General features: G+C 36.4%; 1 protein-coding gene across 1 annotated transcript in view; it reads left to right on the top strand.

The window, feature by feature from the left end:
• The first annotated feature begins 3,643 nt into the window (after positions 1 to 3,643).
• Positions 3,644 to 20,257, top strand: part of BomSIFR (neuropeptide FF receptor 2-like) — a 102,103-nt gene continuing 85,489 nt past the window's right edge. The window contains exon 1 of the mRNA XM_028188300.2: positions 3,644 to 4,299. Within this exon, the coding sequence (XP_028044101.1) occupies positions 3,768 to 4,299 (532 nt within the window). The 5' untranslated portion in view covers positions 3,644 to 3,767. The remainder of the gene's footprint in view (positions 4,300 to 20,257) is intronic.

Genomic DNA, 20,257 nt, shown 5'->3' on the forward strand with positions numbered 1-20,257 from the left:
TGAAAGCGATAAATAGAACAACTGCCTCCGATAATGATAATTATCTTTGCTTAGTATTTGTAATTAGTCAATTTTATTTATTTATTTATTACACTTCATGTAAAATTTACATTGGCGGACTTAATGCTTAAGGCATTCTCTACCAGTTAACCAAAGGTAGTGCAGAGTAAATAGTGCAATGAAATTCATATTATTTTGCAATGTTATACTTGAAAAAAAAAAAAAAAAAAACTTTTTAAAAAGAGTATAATTACTTGTCAGAAGCTTATCTACAGTCAAAAAGATAGTGTCAATGTTCGGATGTTCGTATTTTTTCAACGTAAGCACGTCGTAGAAACTAAATCAATGAAATAGTCTCCCGCACTAAGCACGCACAGGTTTGTACGTGACATCTGTGCCCCTTGACCAAGTTCATGGTTACGTCTCAAGCCGTTAATAGAACGAATGGCCTGCAGTAATGGTGTTGTCTTAGCCCATACAAGTACGTATCTATAGGTATCTATATCTATCAGTACAGGTATATAGGCCATGCTTATTTCCTTAGGAAATAAATCGGTTTTAAGTTTTGGTTATTATTTCCATATTCTAGAGATTTCGAACTTAAGTCACGCGGAGTACGGTAGAAATCTTGTTGTAGACTAGAAAATTTGGCGTCCGCTAAAGTCACCTATAGCTATTAAAAAAATATTCAGTGTAATGCATAGTTGTTTGTTCATTACAGTTGAGTTTAAGTTCATTCCAGTGTATGATACATCTGTGTGATTTCAATTCTTGTTATGTCTCGTTCCTCAGATTATTGATTGTATTCCGGTGGCTGTAAACATTTTTACGAGACACTCTCGAGGATCGTTTGTTTAATGAACATCTCAGTTTAATGGAGTCGACAATGTTATCGGTTGCTGGAATAGTTTGCGACGTGCGGTTTTAGGTTTGATGCCCGAGGAGAACAAACTGATTTTAACTATTATTTTACTGTTTTATTATATTTTCACGGGGCGTATACGTACTTAAATCAATCATGGTCATACATAACGCACTGTCCGAACTAGTGATTGAAGTAGTAATGTTTTATTCACTGATTTAAGTTAGTATTTTTTACTAAAAATATTTACTGCCAAGGTGTGTGAAAGGGTTCACGGCCTCATTGGTCTTAAGCGATTATTGGACCTCACAGGTATTATAAGGTAGATGCACCGATTCGTATCGGGACATGACGTTGAAGTCTTAATTACATTATACAACGGCAGTACCACCCTTCTAACCGGAACATGTGACTGCTTTACGGTAGATATAGGATAGTGGTATCAATCCCAGCGTATCCATGGTATCAATACAGGAAAATCACGGCTACATATTTTCCGGTGAATTCTTCAGTCGCCCTTTACGATGCCCACCGGCAAATATGCGGAGACGATAGTCTAGGTCGACTGGACAGTATAGACTTACTTCTGTATTAAAATGGTATTTTCTATTGAATACACTACAGCTTGAAGTCGTCGTAGCCTAAAGAATAAGACGTCCGGTGCATTCGTATGTAGCGATGCACCGGTGTTCGAATCCCGCCGGGTACCAATTTTTCTAATGAAATACGTACTTAACAAATGTTCACGATTGACTTCCACGATGAAGGAATAACATCGTGCAATAAAAATCAAACCCGCAAAATTATAATTTGCGTAATTACTGATGGTAGGACCTTGTGAGTCCGCACGGGTAGGTACCACTGCCCCGCCTATTTCTGCCGCGAAGCAGTAATGCGTTTCGGTTTCAAAGGTGGGGCAGCCGTTGTGACTATACTGAGACCTTAGAACTATATCTCAAGGTGTGTGGCGCATTTACGTTGTAGATGTCTATGGGCTCCTGTAACCACTTAACACCAGGTGGGCTGTGAGCTCGTCCACACATCTAAGCTATAAAAAAAAAACTTACGGGAATTTGCTGTTGGAGTTATGATGCCGGTATTACTAGTAGCAGGACCTCTTGTGAGTCCGCACGGGTAGGTACCACCACTCTGTCTATTTCTGCCGTGAAGTAGTAATTCGTTTCGGTTTGATGGGTGAGGCAGCCGTTGTAAACCTATGACGAATTCTGCAGAAAAAGCCTCTTTATGCTATAGACGGCATGAATCCCAGCGCTAGGTAAGGTTTACATTAAGGTTTCAATACGTTTTTGAAAAATCAACCCCTGAGCCCGAAAAGTATTGGCGAATAGCTGTTTCTCATTTGCACAATGTTATTCTTTGGGGCGCGTGTCTGCAGGTCTTTACAATGAAATCGCAAAGCACGTCTGATTGTTTGTTATAAGTTTATGAAAGCTGTCGAGTCATGTTGTTTATTAGATAAAACAAATTACGAAATGAATTACGATTTTATTGCATTACGTGGGATCGAGGCGCCCGCTTCAAAAAAATTTCATTTTAGTGTTGTTCATATTACGGTTTTTTTTTTTAATAAGTTCACAGCTCGCCTGGTGACCGTGGAAAATTTATGTGTAACTATAATCTATGAACGTGGATATAATAAACATCACACGTGAATTAATTTGAATTTTAAAATGGCTCGCCCATATCCCAACCCCCTTCGGATATGCATTATAGTTTGTATGTTTTTTGTTTATTTATTTGATAAAAAATTTATTCGTATCATCAAAATAAGAGTGGACTACAGAATCTGCTTCGTCGATTCTATTTGTACTATAGTGTTGTTCAAGAATACGTAACTATATATTAGATACATATGTTATTCGTTTTTTTTTAAATAAATAGAAATACTAAAATACGTCAAAATAAATTGTTGCTATTATAATTTTTTGTGTTTTTGATAATTCGAAGAACTCACGGTACATCTCGCGTTAAGCCCTTATCAGAGATCATGAAAACACAACCACCACCCGCCCTTAAAATAATAGGTGGATGCCTAAATAATTCTACATGTATGCAGTGAGGCTGTAGATTTATGTGGACCCTCCCCTGTGTCTTGAGCCCAGGCTTGATTTATTTTTAACCTTTAGAAGAAGCCATTCAAATACTCTTAATAATTTTATTTCTAAATAGTTTGTATGGTAGTATAACACTTTAACCAACGCCGCTTCTCCACAAAGCCTAGTAAATATTTAGCGAATCTAAACTTACTTAATTCAACACCTTTTTAGTAATAGTACAAAATAGCTTTGAAGTTTTAAAAAAAAAAAATTGTACTACATAGTTCAATGACCGAAGAACTAGAACGGTCACAGTGAGATTACTCTTCAAAATCTGCGTAAGATGAAAAACTAAAATTGAATGGGCTTTTTAATATACACACTATGTGAAAACTCCAAGATCTTATTTGCATATGAAAGTCACTATATTATTTGAAAATAATCAAACTTTTTCAAAGTAGATTGAAAATGGAGAGCTTAGATATTGTATATACTCAAATAATTTGGCTGTCAAGCTTTATCGGTCGAATTGCATTCGGTGACCTTAGAGTTTCGTTCGTCAATGTTCAGCTAAAATTATTTCAGCAATTCGAAACTTTATTCTCTAGAGCATAAAAGTGCCCGGAAATGCACGAGTAATTTTGGGCATCTCGTTCAAAATGCACATGCGTCGAGACGGCAGGCCTACGCCGTAGCGGCACTACGAGCCAGACGGCGTACGATCGCCGCGTAGTGCGCACGTAGACCCGCTACGAGCACCCGCAATAGCCACTCGGAACTTTGAACTTAAATGATTACGTTTCGTCCGTTTTTAATCTAACTTTTCATGTGTCACGTGAGGTGTTTGTATGAAAATGGCTCCGTTAAGGCTCCCGGTAGACTATTACACAGATGATTTCTTAAATTTCTCGACACAGAATCCCAATAACGAGCGTCACCATACTCGTCACAACCACTCTCATTTGCGAGAGAGTCACAAGAACCATGTCGCAGATATGCTGTCAAATTCCATTATAGACGCATTCAATACGCGCTTTGTGGAGAACAGTGTGCTGCCTGATATGGAGCCGCTGTCCTCTCACATGGACTTGGAGGAGAGGCACTATCCATCGCGGATGAACGGGACATTAAATAGATCTGATTTCGGTGGCGATGAGTTCATGTACCGTCACAGTGGGGCGATGACCGCGGTGTATTGCGCGGCGTATCTGCTGGTGTTTCTCGTGGGACTGGTTGGGAACTGCTTCGTGATTGCTGTGGTGTATCGGTCGCCGCGTATGAGAACTGTCACCAATTTTTTCATCGTGAACTTGGCGGTTGCTGATATCCTGGTCATCGTGTTCTGTCTGCCCGCGACGCTCATGTCAAACATATTTGTCCGTGAGTATTGGTTTGAATTGATTTTAATTTGCCATATTAAATTGTGCTTGACAAGGATGTATTTTGAAATCGGTACGTTTGAAAATTTTAGAAATTTATTTGATTAGTGAATTCGTACAATGTTTTTTTTCTTTTTCTTGGTCCTTGAAGGCCGACGAGCATACGGCCCACTTAATCGTGAGTGGTTACCGTCGCCCATGGACTTCAGCAATGCCAGGGGCAGAACTAAGCCGCTGCTTACGGTTTGCTTGCCCACCGAATGGTCTTGTATTTTTCAATGTAGTTCATTTTATTTTTTATTTCATTAACCTTATTACGAAATAAGTTTACGACGTTGTTTTGTTCTCGTTGAGCTAAGTATAAAATATTAAAACATTTCCATTTTTTGCATATAAAATTTGCCTATTATAATTTATTTTTCCCTCTGTGTAAGAATATTCATTATTTTCTTTGCATAGTTGTTGGTTTGCATATACATATGTATATTAGTTATGTAGCTATATATTAAAAATGCAAAAATTAATTTAAAATCTGTAGCTTTTGACCCTTTGCTTGCTTAAAAGAACCTACTAGTACTATGTAGTTACATATGTACTAGTAGGTTCTTTTTTTTTTTTTTTCTTAGTACTTGGTTGGGAGTATACGACAAACAGAAGATCTTCCACCGAGCGGGAGAAATTGCTCGTTGGACTGACAATATTATTGTCCGGAACTTGCATATTATTATATGCAAACACACCATAAAGATATCGTTAGCAAGATTCAGGCATTTGTCAAATAATTTGTATAGTGTTTTGTTTTTAAATCGTCAAAGTGGTTATCTTATCGTCAATCTAGCTTATAGCTGACTTTCTTGAATATCTTGCCTCTAAAATTGTCAGTATTATATATTTCTGTAAAAGAAACCGTTAGGAATGCGGTACCAGCTCATGTGGGTCTGTATGCACTCTTACATCAATTTTTATTGATAAAAGTATACTTTGGTCATAAAATTGGTAAACGTCCGTAAGAATCATTGTTATTAGGTTAACTACAGCTTTACGTGTTGAGAGTCCATAAAATATGATTAAGCTCCATTAAAAAAGTAATCTGTTATTGGTTTCTGAAGCTTTTCTACGATTTAATGTCTTGTAGATAAGAGTGAATCAGTAAAAATTGTTGATTGATTTTTCCGCCTTCATCACATGGTTGAGTGGTGAGTGACTGATTTCTGTAGTACAGGGTTCGGCTTCAATTCCACGTCGGGATTAGTCGTCCTTATTCTCGTATTATCTTTTCGATACCCGTACAACGGAAGAAAAATTTAGCTCGGTTTAGTAGGTTGTGTAACATTTTAATTTCAATTGAGGTTTAGATAAAGGAGGTAAAGGAGGTTTTCACTGGTGGTAGGATCTCTTATGAGTCCGCACGGGTAGGTACCACCACCCTGCCTATTTCTGCCGTGAAACAGTAATGCGTTTCGGTTTGAAGGGTGGGGCAGCCGTTGTAACTATACTTGAGATCTTAGAGCTTATATCTCAAGGTGGGTGGCGCATTTACGTTGTAGATGTCTATGGGCTTCAATAACCACTTAACTCCAGGTGGGCTGTGAGCTCGTCCACCCATCTAAGCAATAAAAAAAAGAAGGTCTGATTTAATTCGTTTAGTTGTCGCATTCAGGCTGTCTATAAGCTCCAGTAATCGCTTAAAACTCAAAAAGCCAAACTGATGATTATTATCGTTAAATATATAGATAACAATTAATAAGGAAAAACATTGAATATCCAATTCAACATTTCAATAAGTTAAAAATAGTGACTTCGAATGGAATTCGGACCCGTGGCACAGGATTCATCTTCTGTAACCGCTGGACCAACGAAGCGACTAAATTCTTCGTTAGTTAGTGAGGTGATGGACTGGCAGTCCGTTACAGTCTCACACAGTCCGCCACAGTCCCGCGCAGCCCCCGACACAGCCCGACATCCTTCGGCTTGTAACTGTCAATTAAAGACGTCGTTTTATGAAAAAGCGATGTCGTTCTGTTGGCAGAAATCAATTTATAAGGAGAATTGCTTTCGGAAATGGAGGTTCCATTATGGAGTTTTTTCGAATTTATCACGCCTGTCTTAATAAGAAGTAGCTTGTTATTGGGGTAGATCTATATACGATATAGATAGACGGTCCCCCTATCTTACGAACATAGATCTAGAGAATTACACTTTGTAGTTAAAATAGATAGAAACTATTTCCAACTCACTCGTGTGGGTTCAGAGTACCTTACTACCTAAAAAGTCAAATTCTAGAGAATAAAGTATGAATTTTTTGATTCCTCTCAATGGGGGTCGAGCTCACAATTCACATTTGTTTTTATATATTTTAGTGCTTAGATGGACGTGTTCACGGCCCACTTAGTGTTAAGTGGTTAACGGAGCCCATAGACATTTATGACGTAAATGCCGCTACCCACCTTGAGACATCAGTTCTAAGGTTTCAGTACAGTACAACGGCTGCCCCACCCTTCAAACCGAAACGCATTACTGCTTCACGGCAGAAATAGGCAGGGCGGTAGTACCTACTCGTATGGACTCAATTTACCTACCAGTAAATTAGTACCAGTAGTACCTAGTATTAACTGAAGGTATTTTAGTCGGACTTTTATAATTTCACTTTTTAAAAATTTACTTCAATATAACACAACATAGTTGTATGAATTTTAAATATATTTTGATTCACGTATGGAAATATAGTTGCGTGCTGATTTCCATTCATATGGGATTTTGTATATGAGTTCTTTGAATTCATTGCATACATGCCGATGTTATTATAATGTTCGAATAATGAAGTTTGTGTTGTGTGCCGTAGAGTATGATTAGATTTACAGTTATGAGAAAAATAAACTGGTTGTAGGACGTTTTGTGAGTCCGCACGGGTAGGTACGACCGCCCTGCCTATTTCTGCCGTGAAGCAGTAATGCGTTTCGGTTTGAAGGGTGGCGCAACCGTTTTACTGTTAAAAGTGAGAGCTTACAACTCATGCCTCAAGGTGGGTGGCGGCATTTACGTGGTAGATGTCTATGGGCTCCGGTAACCACTTAATACTATGTGGGCGTGAGCTCGTTGACCCATCTAAGCGATAAATAAAAAATACTAAAATTGGCGTACTCAAAATCTGTTAATATCCGTACGTATCCAAATATGATGCTATTTAGTTATTTATTTATTATTTTATTTAGTCTACTTACAAATTAACAGTATCAACCAAATGGGTGGGTGGCACATTTACGTTGTAGATATCTATGTAGACTTAACGACAGGTGGGCTGTGAGCTTGTCCACCCATTTAAGCAATAAAAAAATAAAAAAATAATTATTTACTAAGTATAAGATCAGCAGCTATGGGCATACCGTTCGTAAAGAAAATCTAGTTATATGTATATCATGATTTCATCGACCCGTCATCCCAGTTCATCGATCATTGACATTACTCGACTGAAACAGAAGTTAATTTCGTAATGAACCTTACTATTACTGAAAACTTAGGAAATTTAAATCTTTGACAAAATTTGGAGACAGTTGCAAAACTCTTTAAGTCAACAATACCTACACGAAGGTGAATTTTGCGTTTAAAAGTTACTCTTTATCCATACTTTATAGTTCAGCTTTTCGAAAGCTTAAGCACTTCGGTTCCAAGTTTACGTTTTCATAAAAATATGAAGTACAATTTAGTTTAGTTGATATAGTAATAATTACGCTAATGGCGTCCCCATAAGATGATCAACTTGTGTTAGAAATTGTAGAAATCAAAAGCAAATACATAAACGTTGTGATTATGAGTGATATCATTTTATTATAACTTTATTATACAACGACATTTGATGATGAAGCTGTATTTAAGCTAGAAACTACAATATCCTGCGTGACGTAACTGTCAAAGGTGCACCGAAGTGAGCATCGCAGGCGGCAAAAAGATGATCATAAAAGAGAAGCATCGTTTTAAGCAGAATGCATTTTTTTTAATTAGACGAGTATGTCTAAAGATCTCATGTACAGGGTGTTCCAGGACATTCCCGAAATTACCGGGAACAAGTTCACCCTCACACTTGAATTTAGAATGTTTCTTAGTTAAAAATATGTGTGGTGTCGTGGGACACCGATAGGAACGAAGTTCCTTAGTATAAAAATATTAATTTTAAGTTCTATTCGAGGTATACAGAAAGTAATTATTCCGGTATACATTTTTTATCACGGTTTTTTTGTTGATAAAAAAAAACAACTTTGCCAATTTATCAACTTTATTTTATTCATAATGATTTATAAAAAATATATAATAAAAAAATATGTTATTTTTTATACGTTATTACAAAGTTAAGTCGTACAGTGTGTGCATTACTAATAAAAATCTTATGTTACGGACGTTTTTTCCCGGTTGGGGTACCCCTCCGCATAAGGAACTGCGTTCCAAAAAACATGATGGATAAATGGTTATCAGAATTTATAGTCACTACAACTTAAAAAAACCCTATTGAGGGAGTGAATTAAGGTCCAAACTACATTGAAATTTTATTTATACTCCCCATCGTCACTTTTCAAGAACACGTATAACCCAATGGTTATCGGTTCTCCGGCTAATATGGCCAGTCGTTAGGTAAATGTGTTCTTGAATTGAGACCGCGAATTGATAAACGTAGTGCACGACGCCCTCATGCTCGTTGTAGTGACGATCTATGCATGGTGGCTCGCAGGAGTTGGACGATAGAAGCCGAGGATAGTGTTTAGTGGCGTGTAATTGGAGAAGCCTATATCAAGCAATGGGCTGCTACAAGCTGATCATGTTGACGATTGTCACTTTGCACCGGAAAAAAATGTAAATTATTCCATAACTCTATTTTTCTTTATTGCAATATTGGTGATGTAATGAAAATTGGAACATGTTTTATATCCATACAAACGACTTCAATAAACTGTTCTCCCGTCTGATAGGTACTGATGTAGCACTCAACGGGAATGCATTACCTAAGTGCACTCGAATCTCCTAGAAGCCGCAGTTCAGCTCAATAGTTGTACACTAGCGACCTAGTGACGCTTTTAGAAAATTTGTTTCAATTCTTGAATGTTTAAGTCTATCCGTTTCCTAAAGCTGAAAAATGATCATAGCGCCGCTTTTATTGATAGGTTACTATCAGCGCATATTCTAAGACGATTTCAAAATATTACATATATATAAATATTAGTAGTAGCTATTTCCGTTTGACTTCAAACAGAAGAAGGCCCTTTGGATTGTCGATAAATCGTCTGGAGCCGCTGGGTCTAAGGCGGGTCTTTGGTTTCCTCTGTGTTTTACATCGTATGTTCCATGGGAATTGCTTTGAGGCATTATTTGAGTTGATCCCTTAATCTCGTTCTTACCATCGTTTTTACGCGTTTTTAAATATCTTTTCTGGTACGTACCATCCGGCTTTGGAATGAGCTCCCTTCCACGGTTTTCTCCAAGCGCTATAAACGTGTCCTTCTACAAGCGAAGCTTACGGAGACTACTCAGCAGAAGGCAGGAGCTTGGTTCTGCCTCTGGTATTGCTGACGTTCATGATCCACGGTCGTTACTCACCATCATATGGGCAGTATGTTAGTTTGTCTACAAAGGCAATGAATAAAAGTAGACATGATGGTTATCTCGCTACTCAGAAAATAAAAATAAAAAAGTCGATGGTGTGAGGAGTAGTTAAAGTTAAGTAGGAAAATATTACGAGGATATCATCCCTTAGCAGTAGTAATACTAAGAGGCCGGCGCAAAGGTATTAAAATAGTTAAATATCTATACTAATATATAAAACTACAGTGGTTTTTACAGATGTTTCGTTATAACTAGGTACTGAACCATGCATCCGATTGACTTGAAACTTGGTATCCATGTAGAAATTACATGTACTTAATGGATAGGCTAATATTTGTATGCGTGTTGGACTCCTTAATAATAATGACAATAAATATTAATGTTAATTTTAAATGCCCAGCGAAGCGGGCGAGTACGGCTAGTAACTTATATTGTAAGACCTTGAGCTATTAAACTCCTTCATATCTTTATTTTATTTATAATTTCCGGCGAAATACTGTTAGACTAGAGGATCTTGAGTCCACACTTCCACCTGTCTTGATGAATGGGGTTACCAATACATTTACCGGTAAAAATAACTATTTTAAACCCACATATACACTGTAACACAGAACTACATACTTCTTTCTTACTTCTTTCTTTCTCGACATAAGCAAGTTGAATAAAAATTACTTAAAATATTTACTGAATCAATCTAAAATAGCCAATGAAACATAAAACAAATTTTACTGTATCGTCCATCTTAATATAAGTAAATAACATAATATTTTATGTCGCGTATTCGTAGCGACCGCGGTTTTACGATCTCAACTCGAATCTCAAATGTGTCCTTTATTTTTAATACTTTATGAGTATGTAATCTACACTTATCCTAGTTTTGAGAGTGTTATAGTATATGTAGTTTATAATTTATAAAAGGTTATTGTTTGAAATAAATATTTTTAAATGTTATCTTATCATCATCTTAGGCCTTACAGCACAGGGTGGGCCTTAGCCTGGTCCAGTATCTCTCTCCAGACTGCTCTGTTCAGGGGTTTCTCCTTCTATTTCCTAACACTGAAAACTTTGAGGTCATGCTCTACGCCATATAACCATCGGAGTTTGGTTCTGCCACGACTTCTGCAGCCCTCTAGTTTACCATATGGTAGTTGTCTTGGCATTCTGGTCTCCTTCATTCGAATTAAATGTCCTGCCCATCGTAGGCGTCAAATTTTTATAGTTCGTATGATATTAGGATCCTTGTAAATACCATACAACTTGCGGTTATAGTGCGTTCTTCATATATCGTTTAAAGGTTATCTACATTAGATACATTACGAGTAGATCAGTGTGGGCAATAATGAAGAATTATATATCTATCTCCAGCATGTATACATGTAGCATATTCACGTACATATCGGGGTATAAACCAAAATAGTAACTCCGTGGGTGTAGGGTTGCCAGCGGAGTCCAATGTCACAGCGGGGTCTCACTCGACCTTGGAGATAAAGATTACATTGTCTGTGGAGTGGGTATAATAACGTAGGTAGCTGTCTAAAACTATAATATCGGTGGAACGATTACAGACAGCCGTCCTATGATGAAATCGAGGCTACGACCTACGAGGTAGGTTGTTAAATACAAAAAAACACTTTGGCGAAATCTCGACCTAGCGGTTTTTAAGTGAGTACTGGAGACACCACGAGGATAATCCCACATCAGATTTTTTATTTATTTATTGCTTGGGTGCGTGGATGAGCATACGGCCCATCCGATGCTAAGTGGTTACCGGAGCCCATAGAGATCTACAACGTAAATGCCGCGACTCACACACATCTCTGAAATCGGTATGACGTCTTCCCATCTATTGTATCTCTAAACGATTATTTTGCTATACCAATTAATGACCACCACCAATTGAATAGAAAACTCAAGTTTCCATTTAAAACAATTAGACGTTGAATATTAAGACGCCTGTACTCAGGGAGACCCTTGTCTGTCTTTTGCATGGTAATCAGTTTCATTGTTATTATTTACAATACGAGTTCTTGTTAATTATCTTTCATTAGAGGAGCTTTTGATTCATCTGGTGTAAAATGGACACTGGACCCATACACACTACAATCTTATGACGATAGTTTGAAGTTTTAAGTGCGTTATACTAACAACCGAAACGATATGTGTGTGACGTTCTAGCAAGTACAAGAATAAACAAGGACAAGATATATAAGCTCTAGCAAGTTTATAAGCTCTTATTTCTTGATCATGTCACAAAAATCATCCGAGAGTTATTTGGAGAAGAAAAGTAGAGAGCAAATGAAAATGTTAACTGAGCCACTAAAGATTCAGATAAGATAAGACTATTCAAATCGGAATGCATGTACTTTTGTGGTCTTGATAGACTTTGCTAACTACTGCCTGCTATTTGCTTCTTGGCAGAAGACTGTAGGGTAGTGGTGTATGTGTGAACCACAAAGTAAAACCTAGAATTATTTTTGGGTTAAATTTCTGGTCCGTATTAGATTTTTGTCCATTTGGAGTATGACTATTTTGTTCCACCTATAATGTAAGGGAAAAAAAAGAAGACATTAAAATCGTTCAGCAAGTAATCTCAAAACAAAAAAAAGGTCTCCTAGAAAATATCTTTCATAAATAACTGACTACGACCTGGAATCGAAGCCACATCCCGCAGGGTAGTACCCATTTAGTTAAGAGACGACTGAAATACCATTGGTTACAGCTTGACCATTGACGTCTAGACCAAATGGCAATAAAAATATAAAATCAACCATTCAACTTAGCGTCCCAAACGTTTCTCAAATGTATCTAACAAAAGAAAGCGTCGAACGAGAACTTTTGAAACTCGCACGGAAGAAATTGCTTGAAAAATGAATTTCAAAAATGATTATTGTTTTCTAAAATTCTTGAAAGCTTTTCTGCTTCTTAGATGAAAGTTAATTATAATATTATACTTTTGAATAAAATCTTTTTAAAGAAATACACCTATTCCCTTTTTCGAAGTTGGTGAAACTATCAAAATTACATATATTTTGGCGTCGATTCGTAGGAATGATTAGCATCACTGATATAATGAAAGTATGGTGTGGTTCAAATCTTTTAGAAAAAATTTAAATCACTGTTGAAGTTTGAGTCTCACAAGTTCCATTGAGAACAGGGAGGATTTTTTTAATTATTGTATACAGAAAAATATAGCGTGGCATAAATTTATATTAGAATAGTATACAAGTTTGGCAGTTGGTAGTTTAGTAGTAAAGTTATGACGAATTAAAAGTGCTTCTGTAAATACTTGGATAAATACTTATCATTTTAGCAACCCTAACTCAGTAATGAGTTTTCTTCCAGCAAAATATATTTCAAAATGAGGCTACACGGAGCATGTAAGCGGCGAATAATTGTACAAAATCATTAAATAATACAATAGTAACTTATTTAAAATTTTAATAAACCAGTTTATTGTCAATTTAAATATTACTAAATTATTTTTGCCAGGGTTAAAATAAATAAAAATTATAATTGGTCGCTTAGCGTTGAAAAACTTTCCCCGTTTGATAAAAACTACTTAAGACGTGTTCAAACCCATCTTCGTAAAATATTCTAACAAGTTCTGAAATCTGAATCAATAATTAGATTTTCCGATGCTTGAAATATATATTAATGAGGTGTATGAACTTTAGAAGTGTATATAGGACATATTATTGAGCTAATGGATAGTGAACCTGATTTTTATACCACAAGTTACGGATTGGATGCTCGATAATCATTATTAAAGATATTTGACATTTTAATATATTGTTGAGTATATTTTTGTCTCATATATGCATGTTTTCAGTACCCACAACACAGAAGAAACTCTGGTAGAAGCTGTTAAATTTAGAACCTAAATTGGCCCGTAACTTATTCCTATAATTCGATACACCACCTGTGTTGCAGTTTATTGGATTTTATTCCTTCTGTTCACCTTCGAGCACTTAGAACTAAATCTCTGATTCAAAAGAGTCCAACTAAAAGTAGCTTAGTACAGACATAACGAAATGAATAAGAGATCAAAGTAATTGCCACAATACCTAAAAAATTGCTACTAAAACACCATATATTCCCAAATTGTTTCTTTCCTAAAAACAACCTTACCACAATAAGTACCTACACGAGGGATCAACGTAACTAATCTAGGACATGCAGGGATAAGACAAACCGCGATATTAATCAAATGTCCTCCACAGGGCGGCATTTAGGTTAATTTAGCGGGGTTTTAACAAACTACGAATTTATGAATTTTAAATAAATGACACTTTTAGGTAGAATATAGAGCAAAAATAGCATTATTTACAAGCAAATTAGTATTATTACCAAAATCAAGCAAAATATTTTAAATGTCATGAACTAGTCCAATATCGGCATATAAATAGAGGCATTCATGGTTCCGGTAGCCATTTAAGGTGAGCCCTGGGGTCGTTCACGCTGATGCGATAAAAAATAGATATTTCTTCATTTAAGAAAAGTCTCTTATTTCGAGCTTGGCGTTTACGCCGTGGTCCCGAGCGTGTTGTTAATTAATTTCGTAGTACGTATTGTGTCGCCCCCACGACCCTTGATGCGGCTCTGGGCTTGCAAAACTACCATTTGTCTCATCCCAGACTACTTGAGGATAATACAGTGGCTCGGTCTAGCTGTCCGACAGTTTCATTCTATTTATTTCCGTCGGGACATTGTCTTGGCGTTGCTCGAGCCAGGATTTTCAGCTGGATGAAATTAAATACTTACATTATGGGTTTTTTTTTAAACAGTTCTTTTCGATATGGCTTCTGTCAAACATCATACATGCAGACCATATATGCAGTAGATGAGACATCATATTGTATTTTTCTTGTAAAAGTCATAATAAACTAAAAAGATATTCAATGTGTATGTGGTGAGTCATCACTCTCTGAATAGTCTTCTAGTTTAATTTGTTTTAACCTAAATAACCTAAATAATATACGTGGTCCATGAGCTTGTTAGCCTAATTAGAATACAAAATATATTTTTAGACTTAAAGCCTTAGCATAGAACTGATAACTAACTTATTAGTCTTTTAAAAATTCGTTAATGAAGGAAATTTTAGTTTTTTTATCTGAATGTTTAAAAACTCATGGCAAATGTCATTGAACTTTTCCAAGTTATATCGTAAATATCAGGTCAGAAGTTGCGAAGTAATAAATTGATTCGGTAGTTGCCGTTTCCACGATGCACATTGAATATAACTAGAGGTCCCGCAGTAGTCGAAATTCGACTATAATTAATTGGAATTGTAAGTTTGTACACTATTATGATTGTATTTTATACTTCTATAATCACAAATTTCACCAAGACTACACTATAAAAAATATTAATAAAGACAAACAATATTAAAATTTAATCTATTCTCAATTTGACCATAGATGTCAAGAACAAAAGTTTGACAATAAATAGTATGCATGCGTGTGTGCGTCAAATACATGGTATGTAGTGTGTGTGATATTTTATTTATTGATTTAATGTATCTTTTATGCATTATTTAAAAAAAAAAATTAGCATTGTGCACTTCTTCTCTATATTCCCTATAAGTGTGGAAAGTTTCATACTCCTCCGTCCGCGCAATTTTCGTAAAAAGGGATACAAAGTTTTTGCTTCACGTATTAATATATATAGGATTTTTACTGTATATTATCTCTGACAGTGCGTCCACTTGATTGTGATCTTTGATTGTATAATTAATTACTGAAGTTAGACGATGTATTTAATGATATACGGCTCGTAAAGCTGATGCTCGTAATTTCATCTTCAGATGTAATATCAAATTTTATGAATCGTTTTGTGACAATTTCGTATGTGTCCCTGAGAATTTGGCTGTTGTTATGGTGAATGAACTTATGGATCTTTTATTGTATACTATAAATATATTGAAGTAATCAACATATTCGTGAGAAATTTTCTTAGTCACTCCTCTTTGAATGTAAAGTTTCGATTTTAAGCTGCATTCCACGTAAGTTGCAGACAAAACTCAGTATGGTCGTCATCGTTATGGAAATATTATCCTCACAGACCGCGCGCAAACATGCCAAACATGTTTACGCTTGGAGTATGCGGACAGTATATAAACTATTTTTGAAAAAGCAGAAATCGTCAAGCAAATGAAACATAAATGCTTTTTGTTTTAGTATATTCAGAATACCACTTAACACCACGTGCACCTATTTATGGAAATAAAGTATACGTGACGTGACATTGTGATATAGCGTGAAGCTAACAAATACTGCCGGTTTAGATTGGAGACTGGATGTAATAACAAAGTTGTACAGGGTAATTACAGCGGCTTGGGATTGCAGATGTCCATGGAAGAGTCCAAGGGGTTCGTCAGGAAAGGGGTCAAAGCTTGTTTAATTTTCTAGGCATCAAAGAAGTGCCTAAGCGACTGGTTATATCCATAATATCTTCGTTCATTCTCATATTTGCACTAAAGTCAAAATGTAGCTAATATTCCCAAAGCCACATATTTTAACAGTTGACCGGTTTCTATCGGATATGTCCACACTTGATTACTACAGGAACTGTCCTTATTTTTTGTTGTCACGGGCATTTGCACATCTGGTCCGAAAATCGGGTGTAATATTTTATATTGGTCCAATACGGACCGGGTTATCTTAGTCACAGATGAGATACGGTTTTTTTTCGACCAAAGCTATTGGAACGTGTAAATTGCTATTTCTCGACTTTATTGACGTATTTCATTAAACAATTAAGTTGACTATGTAATGCCGCATCATTAAGACATTGTACTGATATTGTTAAGAGCATAACGATATTTCTTAACTGCCGGTAAAGCTGAAACTGAGCAAGAATTCGTCGGTATCATATTAATTACACTTAGTTTGAGCAATTAATATAACTAGAGGTCCCGTAGTAGTCGAAATTCGACTATAATTAATTGGAATTGTTAGTTTGTACACTATTATGATTGTATGTTATACTTCTATAATCACATATTTCGCCAAGAACTACACTATAAAAAAATATTAACAAAGACAAACGATATTTAATCTCAACTTGACAACAGACGTCAAGAACAAAAGTTTGACAATAAATAGTATGCATGCGTGTGTGGGTCAAATACATGGTATGTAGTGTGTGTAATGTTTTCTTTATTGATTTAATGTATCTTTTATGCATTATTTAAAAAAAATATTAGCATTGTGCACTTCTTCTCTATATTCTCTATAAGTGTGAGAAATTTCATACTCCTCCGACCGCGCAATTTTCGTAAAAAGGGATACAAAGTTTTTGCTTCACGTATTAATATATAGATTCGTGGCCTAATTGATTATTCCGGTCGTTACGAATGCTGAGAATAATCTTGGGGCATGTACCAATGATCCTAAATAAACACATACCTGTAACGTGTTCATGGACGACATGAAGGAATAACACAGGTTAATTAATATTAGCCTCACAGAATTTGTTTTTTTTTACTTTATATAAATACTTTATCACTTTGTGTAATCACTGGTGTATGATGTATTCACATTGCTACCTTCGTGTGATTTACTAACCGTTTATCATCGGCTACTTTATTGTCCGCATCCGCCTTTTTTTTTTTTTTTTTTTCGGTTAGAGGGCCGAACCTCCTACGAGGTCCCCGTGCAAAAGGGGCGCGCGGGGTATGTGAGACTCTACGATCTGCATGGTGTTGTGAGCAGACCGCGGGCCCAAGGATTTTAGGGCCCACCCACTAAACGACTCCCCTGCACTCTTACACCCGACGTCCGATCCCCTCCGAGGTCAGAACCCAGATGAGGTAGGGGGGGCTACCGCGGTCAACAGACACGCGCGGCGAACAGACGGCGCGGCTCACCCCAAGGACGCCCAGCCGACGGAGCCTTCGAGGCGGTCCGCAACCGCCTATCTAAACAAATTTACACAAGTCATTATAAATATCTTTATCGCGTTAGTATTCCTAAAAGCATTTCCAATTTTGCGAAATATGTCCAAATATTATTTCAAGTTTCACTACGCCTACACGAATTAAATTTTAGGAAAAGCGCAATTAATAATAAAACTTTACATCTCAACAAATCTTAAAGTTCACTGAACTGTTGTTGATTTTGTATTTTGTAAAGGGTTTTTGTCGGGGTCAATGTTCTGGGGTTTTTTTAGTAAATGTCCCAGAAAATGTGTTTTAAAAATGGAACACACTAAATTATGAATCTTAAAGTAGCTTTGATTACATTGATGGTTTGGATAGTGTTACCTTGTTCGAAATGTTAGATTGAGTACATTCCTCGACTAGGGAGTTCTAATCCTCTCAATATGGTCTTGGATGAGAAATCCCTCTATGGAGCTTCAAAATCAATATTTGCAGAATTAATACATTGATGGCTGCCCTACGTATGCATGGAAACAAGGTCTTGATAAATGTTATGTACAGTTGGAAAATATAACATAAAATTACAAAATATCACAATATGTACACAGATATCAATTCTGAGTTCCATTAATAAATCATATTGGAATTGATTCAGTAAATCCCAGAGATTTGTTCGTATCACGGATGTGTCAAGATTATGTGTTGTCAGTTCTGTAATATATTTTCAGATATGTTTACAAGTAGATTCCAAGCTGCGCCGCTGTCAGTCTTTGGGAAAAGTTAGAGAAGTGGAATTTAAAATCCTTGCGAATTTAATTGTTTCATTGTTTATCAATCTTTCCCAAATACGGTACTTGATTTGCATGTCCTATGAAATGGCGCTTAGCAATTGCGAAAATTGTTTTTTTAGGCAGATAGCCCTCATGACGGTAATCTTTGTTGATGAACGTATCATCATCATCATCATCAGTCGTCCACTGCTGGACATAGGCCTCTCCCAATCCACACCACTGAACCCAGTCTTCGGCTTTCCCCATCCACTTCTTGCCGGGCACCGTTCGGAGGTCATCGCACCACCTAGCCAGGGGGCGTCCCACGTTACGTCTTCCGTTGCGCGGTCTCCATTCGAGGACCTGTCTGCTCCAGCCATCGTTAGTTCTACGGCATATATGGCCAGCCCACTGCCACTTCACATGAATGTGTAAGCTACACGAAATCCGTGCTTGGTCTAAGATCCGAACTACTTTATAGCCCGTGCCTTCTAATACAAGTTCAGTGGGCATCTTATTTTATTAAGCCATGAGAAAATATCTTGTCTATTTTGTTTTCCTACTAAAAGATAATAGAAAAAGTACATCGTCTCGATCTCGTTAAGTTCGCTAATGGTTCAATGAACTTAGTTAACTAAGCTTTTGCCGAATAAAGTTTGAATCGCTTCAAGTTGCGACACTGGAAGTGAATTAAATGGATTTATCTTCCTTCAGTCTTGCTAATCGGTTTTCAATAGTTATTCAGAAAGTCGTGTGATTCGATTTTGTCATGTTTTCCATCGCGAGAATTAGATCCCATATTATATTAGACTGGCACTTGTTTTTTTTATTGTAATTTATGGTTGGACGACCTCAATATCCGAGCCCATAGACATCATCATATCGTGAATTAGCCTTGAGACCTGATCTGGACATTGTACTGAAATTCATGACTATATCACGGCATACATGGGCAGAGCTGTGATGCCTCACAATGCTTACTAACAAGGGCAGTACCTCTTTATTTTTCAAATACATTGCAAGCATGAGTACGACCATGAGTATGAGGAACCACATCGATGGTAAAGATTGATTAATGTGAAGGTCCTTCGTATGCTGGAAAGATGGCGATACAACTATTTACAGTTTAGAATTAACATATTAACTTCTATATATTTTAAGCCAAACATTATTTAGGATGCATGTATGTAATAAAGCAAAATATATCCATCACACGAATGGCATTTTAGCAAGAATGCACTTTAACAGCACTTAGCAGATCATTTCTCCTAACATAAAATCATCAGTGCTCTCTATGAGCACTTTATTTTGAAAAAGCTACAAAATTAATATTCGCATTCCACCCGTCGTAATATTCATTCATAGTACATGACAACGGAGATAAAGTAATGTTGAGTTGTTTATGAGATGCTGAACTAGCCCTTGAAACAGAATCACAAAGCTGATAATAGTGTGACGTAAATATTAGATGCGACCTTTTGAAAATTTCAGTTTCATAACAAGTTATAATTTTTTTTTGATGTTTTATTGAGGCGCAAAATGTGACGTTTGTTTACAATTACATATAAAGAAATTGATTGTAAGTCTTCTGCTATGTACATACTTCATAGTATAAACGAATAACATTTTATTTTTGTATGGTTTCCAATTCATTCGTTATTGTCGTAGCCTAAAGGATAAGACTCCCGGTGTACTCAGATCAAACGATGCGATTATACTTG

This window comes from Bombyx mandarina, chromosome 06, assembly GCF_030267445.1.
Source record: "Bombyx mandarina strain Sakado chromosome 06, ASM3026744v2".
NCBI lineage: Eukaryota > Metazoa > Arthropoda > Insecta > Lepidoptera > Bombycidae > Bombyx > Bombyx mandarina.